Source organism: Centroberyx affinis, unplaced genomic scaffold (assembly GCF_046629955.1).
Source record: "Centroberyx affinis isolate AG114_WGS23_722 - 3 ecotype Tasmania unplaced genomic scaffold, CSIRO-AGI_Caff_v1 ptg001553l_1, whole genome shotgun sequence".
In the NCBI taxonomy this organism is placed as follows: Eukaryota; Metazoa; Chordata; class Actinopteri; order Beryciformes; family Berycidae; genus Centroberyx; species Centroberyx affinis.
This window is the reverse complement of record NW_027280007.1, coordinates 62,089-84,585: the sequence shown is the minus strand read 5'-3', so window position 1 is coordinate 84,585 and position 22,497 is coordinate 62,089. Positions and strand designations below refer to the sequence as shown.

Genomic DNA, 22,497 nt, shown 5'->3' with positions numbered 1-22,497 from the left:
AACGAGACCAAGGCCTTCTACACCCCGGTGTTCGCTGAAGACATGAGGCAGGGCACCCAGTACCTGCTACAGGTAGGGAAACGTGGGATGTGAATGGATGGAGGATAACGGGATGGGACGATATATCGAAATTCAGTATATCGCAATCCAAAAATGTGTGACAATAGGTATCGCGGGACCGAAAAAATGAATCGAATATTAGCTGCATTTTATTCTGCTGTAGTAATCGCAAATGCAAATTTCACAAGCTCTCCATTGATATTATATTATTGTCACTTTGTAATGACATTTCTAAATTTACATTCTAGCAGATTTGTGGCTCAGAAACATAATTCTGCACAGTCAGACTTTGTCGTCTTTTGAACTTTTATTTATTACATCGTATCACGATTGAATCGACTCGTGAAGCCCATATCGCATATCGACTTGTATTGTGAGATAAACATATCACCTCATCCCTAGCACTTAAGAATTGTAGCGAGATAAGTTAAACGTGTCACCGTACATGCGAAGATTCATTCTCGGGAAGCATATTCAAGCCTTTTTCAGACTAACGCACCAAATGCCAGCAAATACCCAACAGCCAGCAGTGTTGGCTCAGTGTGTGCTGCTTGTTTGGGTTTGCTGGTGTTAATAGCCACTTATTTCTAATGGCACGTGTTTTCCCTAAATGTTCTAAATGGCTGCCAACTAGGAACGCTATGAATTGTTTTTGCCCGTTGGAGATCATTATATCAGTGTGCAAGGGTCTGTGCCTCCCCGAGTTGAGTCAAATTCAATGCCACAAAACGTGTCTATTGAAATGGAAAATCACTGGAAGTAAATAGATGGAGAGTGGATTCAGATTCAATTTGAATTGACCCCCACAACACCAGCAAATGCAAATGGTCTTTAGGAAGTTGCCGTCCTGTGCGGAAGTGATCTAGGTCAGTGATTCTCAACCTTTTTCATATCAAGGACCCCTAATTTAGTCCACATTAGCGCCACGGACCCCCACTTGATGAGATTTTTTCTCTCTGACCCCAAATCTGAGAATATATTTATTGTTGGATATGATTTTGTCCAGAATTCCATGACTATCTGTATTGTAGGTAGAGATAACAGAGCAACTATGATCAAAACAGTCATTCTTCTACATTCTTTAATTGTGTTAACTTCTTATACATTAAATAATGGTGAAGTTTAACAATTCATCAATTTCCTGGGGACCCCCTGGAACCCCCTCAGGGACCCCCTGGTTTAAGTTTACGTTGAGAATCACTGATCTAGGTGAGGAATGTGAAGTCATTTTATTGAGATTATTCTGACGACCCCCCCCCCCCCCCCCCCCCCCCCCCTTCCCCCCTTCCCCCCAGGCTGCCGGCCTAGGTCGCCTCAGGCCCAACACCCTGGTGCTCGGCTTCAAAAACGACTGGCGGGACGGCGACATGATGAACGTGGAGACTTACATCCACATGATCCAGTGAGTAGAAACCAAAAGCCTGCCTGGAAAGATTTCCCAATGGATGAGAATCTTATTACAGTATTTAGGATGAGTAATAGATTATGAGGCTAACATAGCCGGACACACACACACACACACACACTTGTCGTAGTTGGACTAACACACAAGAGTTCTTTTTTTCCCCCTGCTCAACCCTGAATCAGTCATGTGAGATTGTGACCGAAGGACTTAAGCTGAATCTGCCCCTGATTGTGAAGTGTGGGGATTATGGCATTAGACTGGAAGGTCAGAGATGGTTCGGCCCCGTTATATTAAAATCACCTCTTAATACGCTAAGCAATGTGCTCTTTAGTTTCAATCCGATAACTAGCTGTAGCTTCCAGTGTGCGTGGGTTTTCCACCGAGCGGAGATTTCTCCTCGGAAGATTAAAAGCAGGTTTTTTTTAACGTCCGCATGGGGGGGGAAAAACAAGCAGTCCAGTGATTGTTTTCTGGTCCATGTCGTTGCGATTTGGAGGCTGAAAGTTTGTTTGTTTGCATGAGCGAGCTATGCGCTATATTTAGTCTGAGTGGAAAGGTCCCGCATGTCATGCTCCTTCCTGTTGACTGCTAATCATGGGGCTAATTTGTTTATTTGCGTTTTGCTTTCCAGCGATGCCTTCGACTTCCAGTACGGTGCTGTCGTTCTGAGACTGAAAGAGGGACTGGATGTGTCCCATATCCAAGGACAAGGTATTAAACACATACACGCACACATATACACACATATTAAATCACTCTAACTCATGCCTGCTTGTTTCACGGTTTATGTAAGGTTTATACTGTATAGAAGTTGAATGGTTCCTTTTTATGTTTAGAGCCCCCAACAAAGGGCCTTAAATGAAATGGTTAGTAATTCTCAACCTTTTTCATATCAAGGACCCCTAAGTTAGTACACATTAGGGCCATGGACCCCCATTTGTCTCTCGGACCCGAATCTGAGAATATTTTTATTGTTAGATGTGATTTTGTCCAGAATTGTATGACTATCTGTATTGTAGGCAAAGGGATAACAGTGAAACTATGATCATTCTTCTACATTCTGTAACTGTGTTAACTTGTAAATGATATAATGGTGAAGTTTAACAATTCATCAATTTGCTGGGGGACCCCCTGGAACCCCCTCAGGGACCCCTGGTGGTCCCCGGACCCCACGTTGAGAACCACTGACTTAAGGGGTATGTGACATGAATTTGACAGGATTTACAGTAGTGTCTCTTCGTGTTTTTATCCCCCCCCCCCTCTCGCTGTCTCTCTCCAACTCTAATTCTCACCATCTTATCTCCCCTTCTCTCTTCCTTCACTTTCCTCATCCTCCTCACCCCACCCTTCCTCCCCCTCCCTCCCAGACGAGCTGCTGTCCTCTCAGGAGAAGTCCTCGGGGATGAAGGACGTGGTCGTGTCCATAGACATGAGCAAGGACTCCGACGGCGATTCGTCCAAGCCGTCCTCGAAGGCCACCAGCCTCCAGAACAGTCCGGCCATACAGAAAGGTCAGGCCACTTGAATGCTGTCATCTCGATTTATTTTATTTATTCCACCAGCCAGGTCTCTTGTAGGAACAAATTATTATATACAGTTACTAGGGATGGGTCATGATTTTCGAATAGTCATTAAATGATAAAAAATCGAATAGTTTATGCGACTATCGTCTTGTCTTAAAAAGTATATTTTCATAGCTAGTAGTAAATAGCTATGGCTTGATTAGCCCCGAACCGGTTCTTCTCTCGGTTTAACGTTCTTCGAAGAAAGGTCGAATAGTTCCCAGTGAATATCGAATAATTTTTGTTTGAAATGCCCATCCGTAACAATTACTAGGCTTGGGTGATATCACGATACTGTCCCACCAAAATATTGTGATATACGATATTATTCCGTTGGTTTTTTTTTTTTTTCTGTTTTTTTTTTTTTCGGGGTTTTTTGTTAGGTATTTTATTTTATTTCTTCCAAATTATATAAAATTTCTAGGCTATAATATAATATTCGATATCGTGGGAGATATTCGATAATATCAAATATCGGCCCAAGCCTAACAATGACATCATGGCATTATGGGGTTCATCTTCTTGGTGACAGAGGGATAAAAAAAAAAATTGAAATACATATGCAAATATGAATGAACATATTCAAGCTAAGATTAAACTAATATTGATTGTTTGATGGGCCCTAATACAAACTTGATCTGTTTTGCAATATTCACAGCTTTTCTATGAGTGTATGCCAATTGATGTCAGGGTATTTTTGTCAAGGATGTAAGAAAGCAGTTAAGCACCATTCTCAAAGATCCCTCTTAATCCATCAATGGATTCCCTTATTCTCCCTGTACACACACACACACACACACACACACACACAAGCTCCCCTGAAAGGAAGTCGCCTCTGTCACCCATGACCCTAGTCATCCCACTGGGCCCAGTCTGTTAGTCCACAGATGTCTCGGCCACACAGTGTGTGTGTGTGTGTGTGTGTATCCGAGTCCAATCACACATCAGTGCGCTGTGTAAGTGCCGCCCACGCAAACTCTGAGCAAACAAACAAAGAAACTGTTCCCAGATTGTGGGAACTGTAGTACTACACGTTCCCGACCCGCGCCTGACCGCGAGGGTTCGACCCATACAGGTTTTCTGAAGGCCAATATTTTGTGCCGATATTCCTCGTCTTTAAATTTGACCGCTTCCTCGCCCGCAGAATTCCTAAAAAATTCCCAGTATTCAGTGTTTCTCCCGGAACTGTGTTTAGACACTCATTTAGACCATCATAGGACACTAAAACTCGCCACTGAAACTAATGACTAATGAAATTGTTTAGGTGTGTTAGCAGCTCCTTACGGCAGGGTGTGGCTGATTTCAATGCAGGTTTATGAGCATTAGTTGATTCATTAGGATGTCACCAAGTGCATTTCTTTATATTCAACTTAAAAGCATGAAATATGGCTGACATTATCTGTCATTAAAGAAAAATAGCACAATTTTGCCCAATACTAGTCAACTCTTCAAAGACTGGATTTGTTTTTTTCTGACATTCTGGAAGCTAATTACCAGCTACTGGAAAGCTAATTCACGTTTTAGTTTTTGGATCATTTTCAACAGTTCCTTGACAGTTGGATAGAAACGGAGCCAGTAACCTCTTCTAGGAAAAGATAGGGATGGGAATTGACATTCTTTGTGGTCTGCCTCTCTCAGCATAATTAAGAGCATTTGAAGACTTAATGTTGGAGTGAGTGCTTGTGTGTGCTTCCATACAATATCTTGCAAGTGTTGTTCAGTGTGTACCCAAATTGGGGCGGTTCCATACATTGTGAACATGTTTTGGCCTGGTGACAAGTGACAAAAACTGGCAAATTGAAGATTAATGCCGCGTTCGGATAATCCTCTTAGTCGTAGGCAAAGCTAATACCCGACCCTTTTTATTAATGTAGGCTCTCAGAAACTTTGCCCAGATCCAGCACACCTCTTTTGTGGAGTAATTTTCCATTCTGCATTACCCCTCTCACTTTGTTTTCATGTTAAATCCAAGGAGTCTATCAGTGGAACAATTCAGCTCCGAGAATTAGAAATGATTCAAGCATATTTAATACTCGCGCGTATCCAGAAAGTTTTTATTACCGAACGGCCCGGCCGAAGCCAGCCTCATTTAACTAGAGACAGAAAGTCCTGGCTGGAAAGCCGCTGCTTTTATTGACTTGGTCGGGCTTGAGACATTTTCCGGAAGTCAGAAAACAGTCGAGCTCTCTGTTCAAACCCATACAACTGGAAAGGCTCCACCAAAGGTTCTTGTTTTTCCAAGAACCTGAATGCCAATCTGTTATAGTGAAGTCAAGTTTTCCAGCTCCATTGACCTTATTCACACAGCGGCCATCTTGAACACTCGAGGTGGGGAACTCTACCTGCTAGATTGGCATATACTAGCTAGCGTTACTTCAACACATGAGTGAGGACTGAAGATAGACAAGTTACCAAATTAGCTAACATCAGGGTATCCAATTCCGGACAGCATATGACCAAAAAATCACAATCATATACCAGTATATTTCATCCTGTACTGTTTTCCCTGAAGTTTCTCATAAATGAACAATCCTCCATCTGTCTTTTTTAAAGTTTAATATCGCTTTTACCTTAACTTGTAATTTATTTTCTTCCAGTCCCTGCAAATGGATGATAGCGCACCTATTTTTGAGATTCAAAATTCGTATCCAATTCCGGACACTTACTTTCGTCCGTGTCGGTGTATTCATATACTCGATATTAACCCTTTATTAACCCTTCCTGTACCTTCACAATGTTACAGATACTTGTAAGAAGTGCAGGCTATGTACTCAAAGCTCTTATTTTTCCATTTATCAGCCAATACCGATTCTCTACATGAAGTAACTGTCGCCCAAAGTGGGATTTAAGGCTTCCCGCTAATTGTTCGTGACTAAGTTCGTAACTTAGTGTTTTATATGCTTAAATGTGTTTAGATATTTATGAAATTTGATACCTAGCTTCTGAAATGTGTATGAATTTACGTCACTTTAGCTAGTGTCCGGAATCGGATACAATTCCGTTAGCAATCTCGGGAACGACGACCGCAACGACTGCTTGAAGTTAGCAGGGAAGTTAGTTGGCTAGCTTACTAGCTAGTAAGCTACTAGCTTCATTCGTTTCAGTGGGGAATGTTCTTCAGTGGGGAATCTGTGAAATGTTAAATGTTTGTATCTTGGTACACAACGATAGCTGGGCTGTACTTGTGCTTCCAGGTAGAGTTTCCCACCCCAAGTGTTCAAAATGGCCGCCACGTGATCGAATAAGGTGTATGTCTGTGTTTCACTGTGTTTTTTTTGTTTTCGATTTTGTTTACACCTGTCAGTGGTACATTTTCCACGGTACTTAACTTCATCTTGGTTTGTGACCAAAATGGAACAGACCCGTCATTGTAGGTCCGTGCTTTTCTGATCATGGCCACATTAACAAATAAATGTTAACCCCTCCATTCTTTTTTTTTTTGTTTTGTTTTTTTTGTTTTTCTCTTTTTCTCTGTCTTTTTACATTTGCTCAGATGACGATGACGATGGCAAAGCTCCAACTCAGCCCCTGTTGAAAAAAGGCAGGAAATCCACTTTATTGAGTTGCCTTTTTAAATCTTCCTCTTTTTCTTTCTCTGTTTATTATTCACTCCTGTAGTCTTTTGCTTCTGTCTGTCTCTTTTCCTTCTCTTTTGTGCCTTTCCATTCATGGACATTTAGTCCTTCATTTTTCTCTCTCTCACACACGCTGGCCTCTCTCTCTCTCTCTCTCTCTCTCTCTCTCTCTCTCCCTCCACTACTTCATTTTTCACAGTACATCTTTAATCCCGGTTGTATTAACTTACCCTCCTACACCTGGCTGTCTCTGTCTTATGTCATTCTCTCTCTCTCTCTCTGTCCAGTGTTTCCGTCCTGCTAGCTAGCCGGCTTTTGAAGTAACATTTTTCTTTTCCTCTCTTTCTCCCGCTGTCCTGTCCACTGTTAACAGTCTCCAGCTTGTAGCTCTAGCCCAGCCTCCGAAGCCGTGTGCGCATTTAACTCGCTCCAAGTCCGAGAATGTCTTTATTTCATTTCTTCTGTGTGTGTGTGTGTGTGCCAGCGTTTCAATTTCCTCTAACTCGTCTTCTCTCTGCCTGTCTATTAAGCAGCTGCTTCTTCTCTCTCTGGAGGTGACGGCTTGTCCTTCGCTTCCTTTTTCACTATGAAAACTCCCGTTTGTCTAGCTTTATAGTCTCTGACAGCTTCTCTTGTTCTTTTCTTCCTATTTGTTGTTTTCTGTCCAATATTTATTGCTAGTGTTTCCCCTATGTTCATTCAGCAGCTTTGGAGTAATGCCTCCACCACTCTCTCTCACACACACACACACAGAGAGAGCTGGAAATTTGCCCTTGGTGTAAAGAAAAATATATTTACCAAAAACATCACTTGGCTGTACTGTTTTCCCAAAGCATAACATGTACATAATACCCAAAACAAAGAAGTTGTCTATAAATTATAAAATTAGTATCTACATAAGGGCAATTTTCAAACTCGAAGGCACTGCTAAAAGACCTACAGTAGGTCCCATACCCCCATTTCCAAGTACTACAAAAAAAAAATCTCTAGGGGAAACACTAATCGCAGCTTTGTAGTGAGGTTTGATAGCTTGTCTTTCTTGCTTTATCTAAATTATTGAATCTGTTGTTAATCACTCACCATTATAATCTCAATCAGTATTTTATGTGTACAAAACCACAATAGTAATATTTTTACTCAAACACAGGGCAACAACATAGTACAGACACACTCACTAAACAGTTGACAGTCCACAAAGCCAAACTTCATGTATGTTTCTAACTCTGACTCGTAACAAAGCAACCACTAGATAGGACTGGATAGTAATGAGTGCTTTTCTCTTTGCTGTCTTAATTAACTTTGATTTCCCGCCTTGGTGTTTTCTGTATGTTGTGGTGTGTGTGTGTGTGTGTGTGCGTGTGCACGTATGTGTGTGCCACAGACAAGAAGAGCCCGACCTTACCGCTGAACGTGTCCGACCAGAGGCTCCTGGAGGCCAGCCAGCAATTTCAGAAGAAACAAGGGAAGGGCACTGTGGACGTCTGGTGGCTGTTTGACGATGGAGGTGAGGTTGAGCGTTAAAGGAATACATCAAGTGTTTCGGAGATTTTCCTGCTGGTCAAATTACCCATTAAGTGATGAGGACACTGACACAATCACCCGTATGTCCCTGTTAGATCATTGGCTCCAGTGCTCCATGCTAACACTTTAGCATACACCAGGGTTACAGCTGCAATAAGCGATTTTCTGACTGCTAGAGGGTGACAGAGACCGCAACACATTTGTAAATAAAGCACAGCAAAGCTCCTGGACTACAAAGGCTCCTAAGGCCAAACCTAGCAAAGCACCGTGCATAAATGCTAATAGCTAAGCTAACCATACCTATGGAGAAGTGTCTCCAGTTACCAGTCTTCCTTTGACACGTTTTTTCCCCGCTGAAGGTTACATGTCCCACAATGACAAGTGAAGAGGCAGGTAGCAAGTTTACTAGTTTAACAAGTTTACTTGCTTGCTTCATCAAAAAATGAAAAGCTACTGAATGGAGCGGGAGGAGCTTTGTTCCGGTGCGTAATTTGACAACAAGCTTTAGAAAAGAGGTGAAAACAGCAATATGTATGGATATTGGTTTATATCATTATGTCTCAATGAAATTTCCACGTAGCAAACAGTTTCGGGATTTGTTATATGGTCTGATATCGCTTATTGCAGGTTTAACTATTGGTTTGTATGTGTTTACAGTCTCCATCTCCAGAACATCAAAACAGTGTACTACCCCCAAAATAAACTGGCTATTTGTGTTAGAATTTTCCTTTTTACTTTCTAAAGTATTGCTATTTAAGTATTTATTTTATTTTGTTAATTTATTATACAGGAACAATGCACATCAGTACTACCTAGAATTAATAATATTAAAAATACAGACACAGGTATGCACATACACATGTACATTACAGCAGGTACCCGTGAATTAATACTTCAATTATTGAGAAATTGAAATACCAAGTCATATGATAAAAGATACCACCAACACTGCTACTGACCACTACAAAACTTTTCACTAAGAAGATAGTGGTCAAAAATATTTTTCTGTTTCTGGAGAGAGGCTTAATGTTCAATTCATAAAGCCAGCCACCAGCTTGAAAATTAATGAATTTAATTAATTAATTCCAGCTATGCTGATGGCCCGTAGCCAACACAGCTGTTGGAAAGATCAAATATATCAATAATCTGTTGGCGAACGGATCTGACATTGTGTTAATCTGTTTCTGTCTATCAATCATTCTCCATTGGGATAAATGACTTCGGGTCTCTGTCCTCCCAGCATGGTGTAAAGATGTGAACAAGGCCTAAGGCACAAACCATGTACTTATGACATTGTGGTCTCAAATCTGGCTCCAGACTGTCATCACATTAGCCCCATCACTCTACACTGCCTGAGACACTTTTTGGTATAGACCATAAACATTTTAGAAATAATAATGATCTTAATTATTAGACATATTTAGCTCTGTTTGAAACAAAGGTTACATTCACACTGCTCATATGTGAATTTTTTTTTTTTTGGGATGACTGTTGGTATCTATTCTAGGATGTGACCCATATCCCATATCAATATAAACTGACAGCGATGAAAAGACACACATGTGCACAGTAACAATAACAAAAGACTTCACATCTGTTTTTGTACCTGCACTACAGGCTGGTTTTCTAGCAAACAGGTTAGTCTTCTAGCTAACAGGTTAGTCTTCTAGCTAACAGGTTAGTCTTCTAGCTAACAGACTTGTCTTCTAGCAAACAGGTTAGTCTTCTAGCTAACAGACTTGTCTTCTAGCAAACAGGTTAGTCTTCTAGCTAACAGACTGGTCTTCTAGCTGACTAGTCTTCTAGCTAAAAGCTGGTCTTCTAGCTAACAGACTGGTCTTCTAGCGAACAGGCAGGTTCTCTAGCTAACAGGCTGGTCTTCCAGCTAACATGGAAGGGACTCCAACATTCAATATTCATTTCACTCAACACACTCAAAACACATTTCAGCATGACTGAATTAAGGCGTCTCCCTAAATACCAGTCAAGTCAGCTTTCTTTTTCATCGTTGTGTCTCGTTGTCTTCCAATGTCAACAATGTTCAGCCAAGCTGCTGTGGCACCAAAATGAAGTCAGTTGTCTCAGGTGAATTCCAAGTTGAGCATTCAGATACAAGTTGCTTGTAGGTCACTTTGGATCCAATTTTGTACCACATATCCATATGGTTCAGATAGGAATTAAACAAGACTAAGAGTCTGACGGCCCTTTGACATTGCATTTTGTGGAAGCTTCCCTGCCGGGAATGCCGGGAATGCCGGGAATGCCGGGTCTCCTCTGGTGAAATACAGAATCTTTTTACCTGTGGCTCTGAAGAAAGCTTCAGCATTATAGAGATTCTGAATCTAAAGTTTTAGCAGATTTCCTCCAGCCTAGGCGGACCAAAGCAAGATTTGATGCAAGATTTTTTTCCCGTTTACACCACAAAATCCCTTCCTTTGAGCCTTTGAGCACCTCTTTGATGTCCCACCTGCAGGTTTGACCCTGCTGATCCCCTACCTGCTGACCAACAAGAAGAGGTGGAAGGACTGCAAGATCCGTGTCTTCATTGGAGGAAAGATCAACAGGATTGACCATGACCGCCGAGCGTAAGTACCGCAGTACACAGTTTTAATAAATGTGTGAATTAAGTATATACATGGATATTGACAGATATGCTTTGTTTTACACAAAAACAGTAGGCTGGCTCATGTCCTTTTTTAGTGGGCCATTGTTTACAGCATTATTGGGAAAAAAAGTAAATGTCATTTAGGTTATGTCACGTAAATATCATAATCTTTTACTTAATTCTGTCCTAAATTATAGTCACATTTAATTAGAAATATTTGTTTTTTGGTGTTTTGCCAGCGCAACTATATATTTTTTTCTTTCTTGGAATAGAGGTGCTTGTCCAAAAATCGCAATAACATGAGGAAAATTCTCAGGACAGCAACTCCCAAAGACGGCCTGCAACATTGTTTCTCTTAATATAGCTCTCTTTACAAACGAATGCGTTTTGGCATATTATATAAGACAGTTTTTAACAGTAAAGAGAGCTATTTTAAGAGAAACAATGTTGCAGTCCGTCTTTGCGAGTTGCTGTCCTCACTGAGTGAGAATTGTCTTGATGTTATGTTATATTGGTTGTAGGAGATTTTTATTCACTGGCATATTTACCTCCACTGAAATCTTTACATCTATGTTTGTCACCAATCCTGGGCGTTCTGCTTTACTATGAATCTTCACACCTTAGCTGTGAGGTTTCACACAAATCCCGTAATCCTCTTCTCATATTCAGAAAGAAGTACGCCATCTACTACTGTGTCAACATCTGATGGTTGACATGCTAGGGTTTCTTGCTCGACTGTTCCCAACCCTGTCTGACAAGAATTATGGCTAATATTTGCTCTATTTTTTAGTTTTGTGTAGCTTTACCTTGCAAAACGATAAATGCACTGTGAGACTGGACCAAATCTGTATCAAATTTTTTTTTAAATTTTACGAAACCAAACACTTTCCTCTAAGGTCATGAAAGAGAATTGGATAAACTAAAGGTAAATGCAAAGCCAATAAATTACACTTGTTTCATTTATCACTTTATGATACTGAAATACCCAGTGTGGTCCAGCTGATTCAGTAGCTATATAATAAAAATAATAATAATAATGCTATTATTGCTTGTCCGTGAGTCGGATCCGGATCCGGAGGAGATGGAACTGTTCATCAAGCCTCAAACACCTTCCTAACATCCTGCTTGGCTTGTGGTCCGGCCCTCATTGAAACCCATTAGTCTTCTACCACAAATGCTCATTTCCTTGTTTGTCTGGTTGAGAAGCTTCTCTCATCAGAGCAATTCCCCCTTGCCTTCTTGTACTTTTTCCTATTTTTCCTATAGGAAAGCAAGCAAACAATCCCTAAAATTTGAAATAACTGACACAGAAACGGCCTTCATGAACTGCCTCTAGGTAGATTCGCTATTCTGTTCTCTCACTCGGATAGAGAGGCGCAAAACTTGACTTATTCATATGAAAATGTTGCAGATTATTGCTTTTACTTACTTTGTTTTTACCTCGCATGTTCCTGTCTCTTCGTACTCTCACTCAACATGTCAGGTAATATAAACCCACCGTATCAGTTTTCTGCACAAAGGCATCTCTCACCCCTCCTGTGCTCTTACCGTCTACACACATTCTCTCTCTCTCTCTCTCCCCCTCTCTCTCTCTCTCTCTCATTGTCCCCCACAGCTGCCTCCTGCCTCCTTTTGTCGGATAAAATTAGCTCAGTGCTAGCAACCGATCCTTTCATCTCTGTGTGTGTAAGCAGAGATTTGTATGTGCACTTCGAAACCCCCCCCCCCCTCCTCCCTTTTGTGTTCGATTACTAGAAACTCCTAAAAACGAAGCATTTCATCACACATTCGACACCTCGGTACATTTCTCACCTTTTCCAGGTTGTTTTTTTCTCCCGTTTCTCGTCAGTGAGCGAGTAGATTGAGCCTTATTTCAGGAAAACGCCGTGGTTCGGAGGCACCAGGTGCTGGCACTGCGTATAACGTTTAAAAACACGCACATTCTTTGAAGTTAAAGCTGAAGGAAATGACTATCATAAAAAAGAAAGCCAGTCCGCTTCCAACAAACCCTTTTCCTACTTTTCTTCTTCCCCCCCCCCCCAACCCAAAAAAAAAAAAAAAAAACGTGTTCAAACAAACCTATTCAAAATGGCTTCTTCTGCCCCTCAGAGTGAGTCACGGCTGTTATCTCCAACCCAAAGCTCCTCGGATGGAGTATATCTCGCAAGTGGTTTCGGGGGGGGGGGGCGGCGGTTTATTAACAACTCTCTTTGTTCTTGTGTTTTTTTTTCCGTGCAGGATGGCTACTCTGCTCAGCAAGTTCAGGATAGACTTCTCTGATATCACCGTGCTGGGAGACGTCAACACCAAGCCCAAGAAGGAGAGGTAAGAGCTCTTCAATAACCCCCCCCCCCACCCCCACCCCCTTAGCGTAATAGTTTTACTTTCATCTGGTTTTCAGCTCGCCACGTAAGATCTATTTTAGGATACGATTTTAAAGAGGTTGTGTGTTTTTATGTCAGGAGTATGCATTAGTATGATGAATGCATTTATTTCATTCCTTTGAGGACAGCAAAAAAAAACCTATCTGCACACCTGTTTTTGGTCGCAGGTGCACAAAGAAGAAAATAAGCTCGGTGAAGAATCTGCATGCCATCTGCAGCCATAGTAAAGCATTGAGATTTCAGTTGTTACACCATCAGAGTACAGAAATTCATATAATGCATTCAAAGAAAAATCGGATTTGCAGAATTGCATAGAGACTCCAGTGAAATTTTCTATATCTGTCACAATACCAAATAGCAGATTTCGCAACAGAGACGTCCATACAGAGGCCAAACATCAATAGCACAACATTAAATAAGTGGTTATCATTAAGTCCCTTTGGGTGGGGAATTTGTACTGTAAATTATCCTAAATAGCCCTGAGCACTGTTCCAGATGGCACTTCTGTGTTCACTACATACACACATACACATAATCCTAGATAAATGGTAAGAGGTGTAATGGCAGTGCGACTCCATGCCACCCCCATGTGGTGTGCTTGTGCAAAGACTCAATACAAAACAGGCCTGCGTTATTAGATGCAGAAGCTCAGGGATATAAGATGATATTTGATAAGATATAAACTTCGTCTTTCAACAATTTGAAAAAATACTAAGCATGAACCCGTTGTCGTCCAGCACGTCGGCCTTTGAGGAGATGATTGAGCCGTATCGGCTGAAGGAGGACGACATGGAGCAGGAGGCTGCCGAGAGGCTGAAGAACAGTGAACCCTGGAGGATCACTGACAATGAGCTGGAGCTCTACCGCGCCAAGGTGAACACACTGCATTTCACACTCTGGACAAAACGACGCATTCAAAAAAAAAAAAAAAAAAAAATGGCTATATCTTCGACAATTGAATATCACCAAAATTGGATTTTTGCTTTCAGGAATACCAGTTTTCTCAGGGTGTTTAGAACACACAGACATTATCATTTCAATCAACCAAATGACAGAAGAGGGCTTTTTTTTTTTCTTTTTGTTATATTTCTAGATGTAAAAAAAAAAAAAAAATTTACGTAAAATGATCATAGAAAATTTGGTTCTGTAGTAGTATATAGTCTATATACAGTATATGTAGTATATAGTGTATATACTACATATACATATATATTCAACACTAGTACTAGTATACTAGTAGTAGTAACAATAATAATAATAATAATAATAATAAATTGCATTTGTATAGCACCTTTCAAAACATAATTACAAAGTGCTTCACAACAGCAAAATTAAAACCAGAATCCAACAAAATGACAATAAAATAAAAGCATTATAAAAAGAACATAAACGTAAGAACAAACTAAAATAAAGTATACGATAAGATATTAAAATAATAAAACAATTGATTATTAGACATACACAACAATTAAGTAAAAGCGCATCTAAAAAAGTGCGTATAGTATATAGTAGTATGTACATTATGACATGTACTGTATATGATGCTATGTAAAGCCCTTTGAGACATGCTTGTGATAAAGGGCTATAAATAAACACGACTAGACTAGACATATGGAATCTAGTTAAAGTCTGCTTCAAAGAAAAGTAGATATGCTTTGAAACATTAGAATTCATGATGCAATTGGCAGTGCCGGGAAATTGGTATCATGGCAGGGTGCAAATTCACCCTTTTAGCATTCATTACGGTGGTGGAGGTAATCATCATCAAAGTGGGTTGTGTGTGACAAAAGGCTTCAGGGACGGATTTTGCATCCCGAACAAAAAGGCCGCTTGCCAAAAGGAATGGTAACCTAAAATGAACTACAATGAAAGTAAAATCATACAAATCAGGGACCATCTCCGCTGTAAAGGGGAAACTGTCCGACAGATTCTACATTGAAGCAGAACCATCTATGTCAGGGAAGCCTGTCAAAAGCTTAGGAAGATGGTATCACATAAACTTTAACTAGGCTCCATGTTGGGACAAGTGCAATAGAGGCGTGACAGTCTTTGTCTTGGCACAACCAAACCTACTTTGAACACAGCAACCAAAACAAAATATTTATATCAAAGCAAATACATCATAATAGTTCAATATGATCGTGTCTCGTCTTTCAGCGGAATCATATCGTGGTGATATGATACGTTGTGAAATGGTGATACGCAGTTCTGTTATTTAACAACTGACACAATGAGGTATGAAGCATTTTAAGGAATATATTTTCAGTTTAGTTTGACACTTTGATTATCCTGATATTGATTTCAACCATATCGCCCAGCCCTGCATGGCTACAATAATAGACGATGATATGATTGCATAGCAGAAGTGGATAGTCCTTCACCTTCCTCAGCTCCTGGTGTAATTGCTTTTACATTGGTGAGTGTATTGTCGATTTCTCTCATTGTTGGTGCAATTTGGTCTTTGAGCTGGTTTGAAACGGCCCATTTAACAGAGGAGGTCAGCTGTCCCTGCACTTGTCCCATTACTTGATGATGCGATTTATGGTGTGGTTAGAAATTATTAGGTGAGATGAGTGAGGAGTAAGTCTAAGTATGGGTGCGGTGTCATAATGGTGTAGGTGAGTGTATGTACAATGGCCGCTGAAAGCGAGTGCAGTCCTGGTTTCGCAGGTGGTCCTGTGAAACCAGGACTTCCCATTTAGTCTTCTGGAGGTGTTGTGGGTCTAATTCAACAAAACATCTGCAACCCCAAAGACATACCCATCCTGTGTATTGGTAAATATCTCTATTTATAGGTAACCCATGTAGAATCTTCTCTAAACGTGTAATTACAAAATACTTACCTAAATATGTAATTAGGCATAAGCTCTTTACTGTAAAGACCCTTGGTAGATCAACTGTAACTGGATTAGCTGTCATAGATTGTGATGGCACTGTTGATTGTTTAACCAGGCTAGTATCAAAGATAGACGGGCAATTTTATGAAAAATTTATCACTGCTGTGGTTTAAGTATTGGGGCAATGATTAAACATTTCTTCTTCTTCTTCTACAAAGCTTTTCAGATTGGCTGCAGGGTTAAAGGGATAGAGTTGTAGCCTAATTTAACTGACTCTGGGCGGGCCAGTGTCTTTTACGGGGGGAAAACCTATGCCCCACGCTGCTGCACTGTTGGCTTAGAGTCAGTAGTGAAGTAGCTTGAGGTGATTATCTGGCAAGCTGATACCTGTATGTCTAACCCAAATCCTTGTGTTTGTTTTGCTCTTCAGACTAATCGCCAGATCAGACTCAACGAGCTGCTGAAGGAGCACTCAAGCACAGCCAACCTCATCGTCATGTAAGCCCACTGTCTGTTTGTGTGTGTGTGTGTGTGTGTGTGTGAGAAAGAGTGAGATACCCTACTTTTTTTTGGATCTCTAGCAGTGTGCAATTGTGAAATTGGCCAGGTGTTTCTGTCAATGAGGATCTCTAAGTGAATAAGCCAGGCAGCCATGTAATTGGAGACGCCAGCAGCCGCTTCCACACATCACACGAACTGGGGATCCCATTTCATCATTACCCATCTGCCTTCCTCTGTCCTCCCTCCCCGCTTCTTAATATAATGGTTTTACAAATGTTGGTTGTGCTGTACTTTGCACTGGTGACACTAGCTTTTCAAATAATTTTACGCTCACCTCAATGAGTTCCATGATTTTAATGAGAAAAAACAAGTTGAACAAGTTATTTTTTTTCCTCAACGTGATTCATCAAACTGTTTATTGCACCCACTGAGTTAAAGGGGGGGGGGGGCGGGGATTCAGGGGAGAGCTTATGTAGCAGCTGATGCAATGCCAGCTTGCCTGCATCTTCTCTAGTCAAGACTCTGTTTTCTCCAGCCTCTGCATAAGTCTGTGAGGACTTGTAGGGATTTGAAGAGACTGGTGGGCTGGAAAACACTGGGCATTATGAAATATTGATTACTTGTCTATGGCACTGTGAAGTGAGATGCAGGGGCACTGGGGGGAATGAAAACCCAAACAATCAAGTGAAAACTGAACAAATTAAAACTAAATCTGCGGTGGAAGGACCTGTAAACTTTAAATCTGGGGTGGAGAAATCTGGAAACTCTGAATCTGGGGTGGAGCAATCTGGTAACTTTAGATCAGGGTTTCCCAAACCTCTCCTCGAGTACCCCTTGTCCTGCATGTTTTAGATCTCTCCCTGCTCCAACACAGTTGATTCAAATGATGAACTCTTTATGAACCCCTGAAGCTGCTTGTTAACAAGCTGATCATTTAAATCAGCTATGCTGGAGCAGGGAGAGATCTAAAACATGCAGGACAAGGGGTGCTCCAGGAGAGGATTGGGAAACCCTGCTTTAGATCTTAAGAGAAGGGACCTGCAAACCTTAAATGTGGAATTGAGGGATCTGGTAACTCTAGATCTTGGATGGAAGGATGCGGAAATTTAGGATCTGGGGTGGAGGGATCTAGAAACTATGGATCTGGGGCGGAGTAATCTGGTAACTTTAGATCTTAGGTGGAGGGACCTGGGATAGAGAGATCTGGTAACTCTGGATCTTGGATGGAAAGATGTGGAAATTTAGGATCTGGGGAGGAGTAATCTAGAAACAATGGATCAGGGGTGGTGGGACCTGGAAACTCTGGACCTGGGGAAAAGCGATCTAGAAACTCTGAAACTGGGGTGGTGGGACCTGGAAATCTATATTCCTTTAGCTCAGGTCCAGAGTTTCCAGGTCCCACCACCCCAGTTTCAGAGTTTCTAGATCCCTTTTCCGCAGGTCCAGAGTTTCCAGGTCCCACCACCCTGGAAACTCTGGACCTGAGCTAAAGGAATCTAGAAAGTCTGGATATGGGGTGGAGGGATCTGGAAATTCTGGATATGGGGTGGTGGGACCTGGGAACTCTGGACCTGGGGTAAAGGGATCTAGAAACTCCGAAACTGGGGTGGTGGGACCTGGAAACTCTGGACCTGAGCTAAAGGAATATAGAAAGTCTAGATATGGGGTGGAGGGATCTGCAATTTCTGGATGTGGGGTGGTGGGACCTGGGAACGCTGGACCTGGGGTAAAGGGATCTAGAAACTCTGAAACTGGGGTGGTGGGACCTGGGAACTCTAGAAAAACTGAAACTGGGGTGGTGGGACCTGGAAACTCTGGACCTGAGCTAGAGTAATGTAGAAAGTCTGGATATGGGGTGGAGGGATCTGGAATTTCTGGAACTGGGGTGGTTGGACCTGGGGTAAAGGGATATCTAGAATCTGGAAACTCTGGATCTGAGGTGGACGGACCTGGAAACTCTGGATTTGGTGTGGAGGGATCTAGGGTGGCGGGAGGGACTTGATAGTTCTGGACAACTTTGGATGAAGGTTATGCGGGAACCCGGTGTCCAACGATGATGATGTAGCAAAAGAACTGGCAGACCTGAAGATTTGGTTTAGCAATGTGGGCAAGCGGGGTCTTAATACCACCAAAGTATTAGTACAGACAGTCACAGATTTACATGTTCCCCTCAGCATCGTGGATCTTTACAAGCCATTAGCACCCATGTGTTCACCCCAAGCAGCCGCCCTGGGGATGCCCACGAAAAAACAGTCCCTCGTCTTCAACTCGCTCTCTCTCTCTTTTCGTCCCTGCAGGAGCATGCCCTTGGCGAGGAAGGGAACGGTGTCCAGCGCTCTGTACATGGCCTGGCTGGAGGCTTTATCCAAGGACCTGCCGCCCATCCTCCTGGTGCGCGGCAACCACCAGAGCGTCCTCACCTTCTACTCTTAAAACCTCCACCGAGTAGAAAGCGGTCCAATCCAAGCTATTTCACACTCCGCATCTCCACCCGCCGCCTCCGGGAGCAGGCCCCCCCGCCCCCCCCACCCCCCCCTACATACACATCCCGGTTGCAGTCCTAGCTTTAAAAAAAAAAAAAAAGGCGCACCACATACACTCCAACGACGGTAGAAAATGCAGCCATTGACGAGAATAGTGATGACGATATTAGTAACGATGAAGGAAATGATGTCGCTTGAGATATGTCCCCCCTACCCCCCCCCGCACAAGTGAAGGGGGGGGGGGCGGGTGAGCTGTAAAGTTGCCCAGCTGGTGAGTCCCTGCTCGTTTTTATTTTAATTTATCCCAAAACGGAGACCGAAGCATTTGGGTTTAGCTCTTGTCTGTTATGGTTTCCTCACAAAAATGAACTATTTCATTTCTTTTTCTTTTTTTTAAGTTGATTTCTCTCTGGCTTGAAAGCAGTTGTGCACAATGTTCACATCATTGTTAATATTGCTATTTTTTTTTTTTTTTTTTTTTGGGATTATCTTGATGTCATAATTCTACGGTTAATTGGGTCATTTTTGTGTTTGTGATGCAGCAATAATCACCCCATTTGTTTTCCTTTAGTATAGGGAGAGAACCATGCAGAATGCTTTGCAAAACCTTATAAAGCCTTATGGATGTGCCTTCCAGTTGAATCAGATTAAATTATTGATCTCTATCCAGATTGATAATAGTACCTATATATTGATGGATAATACTTAATTTTATTATGGGGTTTTAAATGTGATTCATTTTTAGTTGGAGAATTGTATTTATGCGAGTGGATTGCATGAATTTAGTGAAGGGTGTCCACTTGATTGCATGAAGACTTTCTCTGTCACTTCTCTCTCTTACCCTAATCGATTTTGTTTTTTGGCCTTGGTGTTTTTTATTTCTATCCACATTCGAGTCTTCCTTTTTAACGCCGTCAAATAAACGGATATATGTCTTAGCGCGCTACTCGGCTACTCAACACAAGACACAATTCAGCTTCAACTGGGACAGTCGAGTATGTGCCTGCAAATATTTGTCTGTGGGTCTTGCATTCAAGATCCAAAGGTTAGGATTTGTTGCGTGTCAGTCGAGAAGACCGGCTGTCCTACATAGCTGCTAGTTAACTAAAACAAGTGTTTCTTTCAACCACAACCTTTTCGTTTTTGTTCCGTGTTCTCATGTGTGATTCTTCTGTTGTAAAGAAACTGCTCCACCCCCCCCACAACTTACTTAATACCTTGCCTTAATGCTAGAACTAACGATTGTCATAATTTCCTTTTCTCTTATAAGCCATACTGGCTGGATGATTGATGAGTTCCTCTCATGGGTAAATGCAGATATAGCTAGCGATCCATTAGTAGTGCGTAAAGAGAGTACGTTGTCGGTCCTCTTTACCAAGTATTTTCAGTACAACTATGTGTATGTATATACATCTTAATTTTGTTTCCATTTCAAGTCCACCCTCCACCTGCGTTAGCTTGGTACAGTGCTTGCTGTAGGCTTGCTCCTTGCTTGGAAAGTGCTGAATCGTGGACAGTGTCTTCTTCTTGTCTCGTGGGTGGAGTTAATTCATTCTGCGACAGACAGCGGCACCGGACATATTCCACTTTGCCATTCTTAGCGCTACAGTAGACTAGAATTTTGCACTCATGCATGCGTTGTCTGCCATCCTGTTAGCTTCCCATTCCCACAAGGCCCAGATGGGTAACTTGTTTATGCGACCGCTGGGCAGGATTGATGAATGCCACGAACGTTTAAAACAAGAGAACTTGCAAGTAGAAGGAATGGATTCGAATGTGTCAAGGTGGGTGAAGATATACCTCTATGCATATGAGCTCGTGTTGCATTAAGTACTTGTGATAAAAGCCCATTCACTCCTTCACGTGACAGGCTCTGTTCACCTCAGTTCATTTAAGGGACATCATAGGCAGGTCCCGTATATATTTTTTTATTTGCTAACTTTGGAGTTTTTGTCCTCGAGAACAGTTGGTTCATACGAAAGGTACCATGGCTCCAAGCAGGTAGCGAAGTACACCGAGCTACCGGAGATGAAATTCGTAGATTAGAAACTGCCGCAAAGCTAACGGATCAAAACAGGGTTGTTTTTATTCGTTAACGTGAACTTCTTTTGCCTTCGCCTTCCCCAAGAAACGGTTCCTAGGCAATTTTAGCATTTAGCCCAGTCTTTCCATAGTCTTTTTACTGTATGCAATTTCAAAAGAGGAATGTGACACAATGCTTAGGTTAGCTGAATGTAAATCTGATGAACACTACCAAGTAGGGGTTAGCGTAAAGAGTCTCCTGTTTTTGTTTTTCCATTCTCATTTCTACGAACTGTTTTCTGGCCACGTTTTCACAAGCTCCCACGGATTCCAGTCCCGCGTAAACATCAAAGTGCAGAGTGCTGTGTGTTTCAGGTTCAATGTACTATGACCATCCATGCAACCACATGTACATCCCATCACTCTGTGTCTTTCATCTAGAGAATGTGTGCGCCAGGATTTTTATATACATATATATATATATATATGTGTGTGTGTATGGGTTTGTGTATGTGTATATATGCATACGGTACATACACATTCTGTGTGTGTGTGTGTATATATATGTGTGTATATAATATGCACACTAGTGTAAACACCTTTCTTTAGAGTATGTGCAAAGCATGTAACGGGTGGGGGAACGGGAAAGCTTTTTAAAAAATCCGAAGGCACAGTTAAACAAGGAAGTGTTCAGTGTGCTGCTGTGAAGCACTCGCCCTCCATTACTGTTACAAAGCAGCAACATTAAAACATATATATATGTAAACATATATATATATATATATATAACTGTATCAATACAACTCGGAGGGGATCTTTGTCTTTGATATGTCACATTAAACGGAAAAAAAACAATCGCTATTGATATGTCACAACCAAATAATGAATGTTTGTGTGTTTTCTTCATTAATGTGTTGATAGATAGACTCGAGCGTAGTGTTGGGCTGCAGCTGGAAGGACAGTGGCGGTCCTCCCAGCCTCTTCTTCAGCCCGGCCCACGCTACTACATGTGCGTTTTTTAAGAAACCAAATGTCACCTGTCCTCCACAACGCCGCCATGTTTCAGACGTCGTCTTCATCATCTCTGTATTTTTTAGCCAAAGCCCCCCCCTGCCCCCTCTCCTCCCCCTCCATCTGTCATGAGTTTGAGCCATGATGGTGAATGGAGAGGAAAAAAAAAAGAAAAAAAAAGCATAACACGGTCTGAATATCTCATGACTTGTCCTCCTCTAGTTCACACTACAACACTAACCTGTAAATAAACGTAGTAGTCTAATGGCATAAATTAAGGGAGTGGAATATTAATGTCAAAATTAATATGGAGAAAGATATATTTATTTTAGTTTAGAATTTTCTCCAAGTTTTTTTCTTTCTTTCTATTTTTTTGGTTTTGGTTTTAAGTTAATTTGCATGTTGATTTTTTTGTTTCTTTTCTTTTTTTTGACTTTTGATTTCAGCAAATTTTGTCTTTTTGTTTCCTTTTTTTTTTTTTTTTCAATCTGTATATTTCTATCTTTTAAATGCCTTTTTGAAGAAAAGCGA

The 22,497-nt window shown here is 41.4% G+C and overlaps 1 protein-coding gene across 2 annotated transcripts; it reads left to right on the top strand.

Moving 5' to 3' along the window:
- Positions 1-6: 6 nt before the first annotated feature.
- On the top strand, positions 7-21,697 carry LOC139650851 (solute carrier family 12 member 2-like). 2 transcript variants are annotated; one of them, XM_071527634.1, is made up of 11 exons: positions 7-72; positions 1,356-1,462; positions 2,097-2,176; positions 2,833-2,976; positions 6,521-6,568; positions 7,984-8,106; positions 10,597-10,708; positions 12,967-13,053; positions 13,850-13,985; positions 16,380-16,447; positions 18,748-21,697. In XM_071527634.1, exons 1-11 carry the CDS (start codon positions 43-45, stop codon positions 18,881-18,883), a joined length of 1,071 nt encoding a protein of 356 aa, XP_071383735.1. In that variant the 5' UTR covers positions 7-42; the 3' UTR covers positions 18,884-21,697. The 2 variants fall into 2 exon arrangements, with proteins under 2 accessions (XP_071383735.1, XP_071383736.1); XM_071527635.1 differs by lacking the exon at positions 7-72 and having other exon boundaries at positions 1,368-1,462; positions 2,853-2,976.
- The last annotated feature ends 800 nt before the right edge of the window (positions 21,698-22,497 follow it).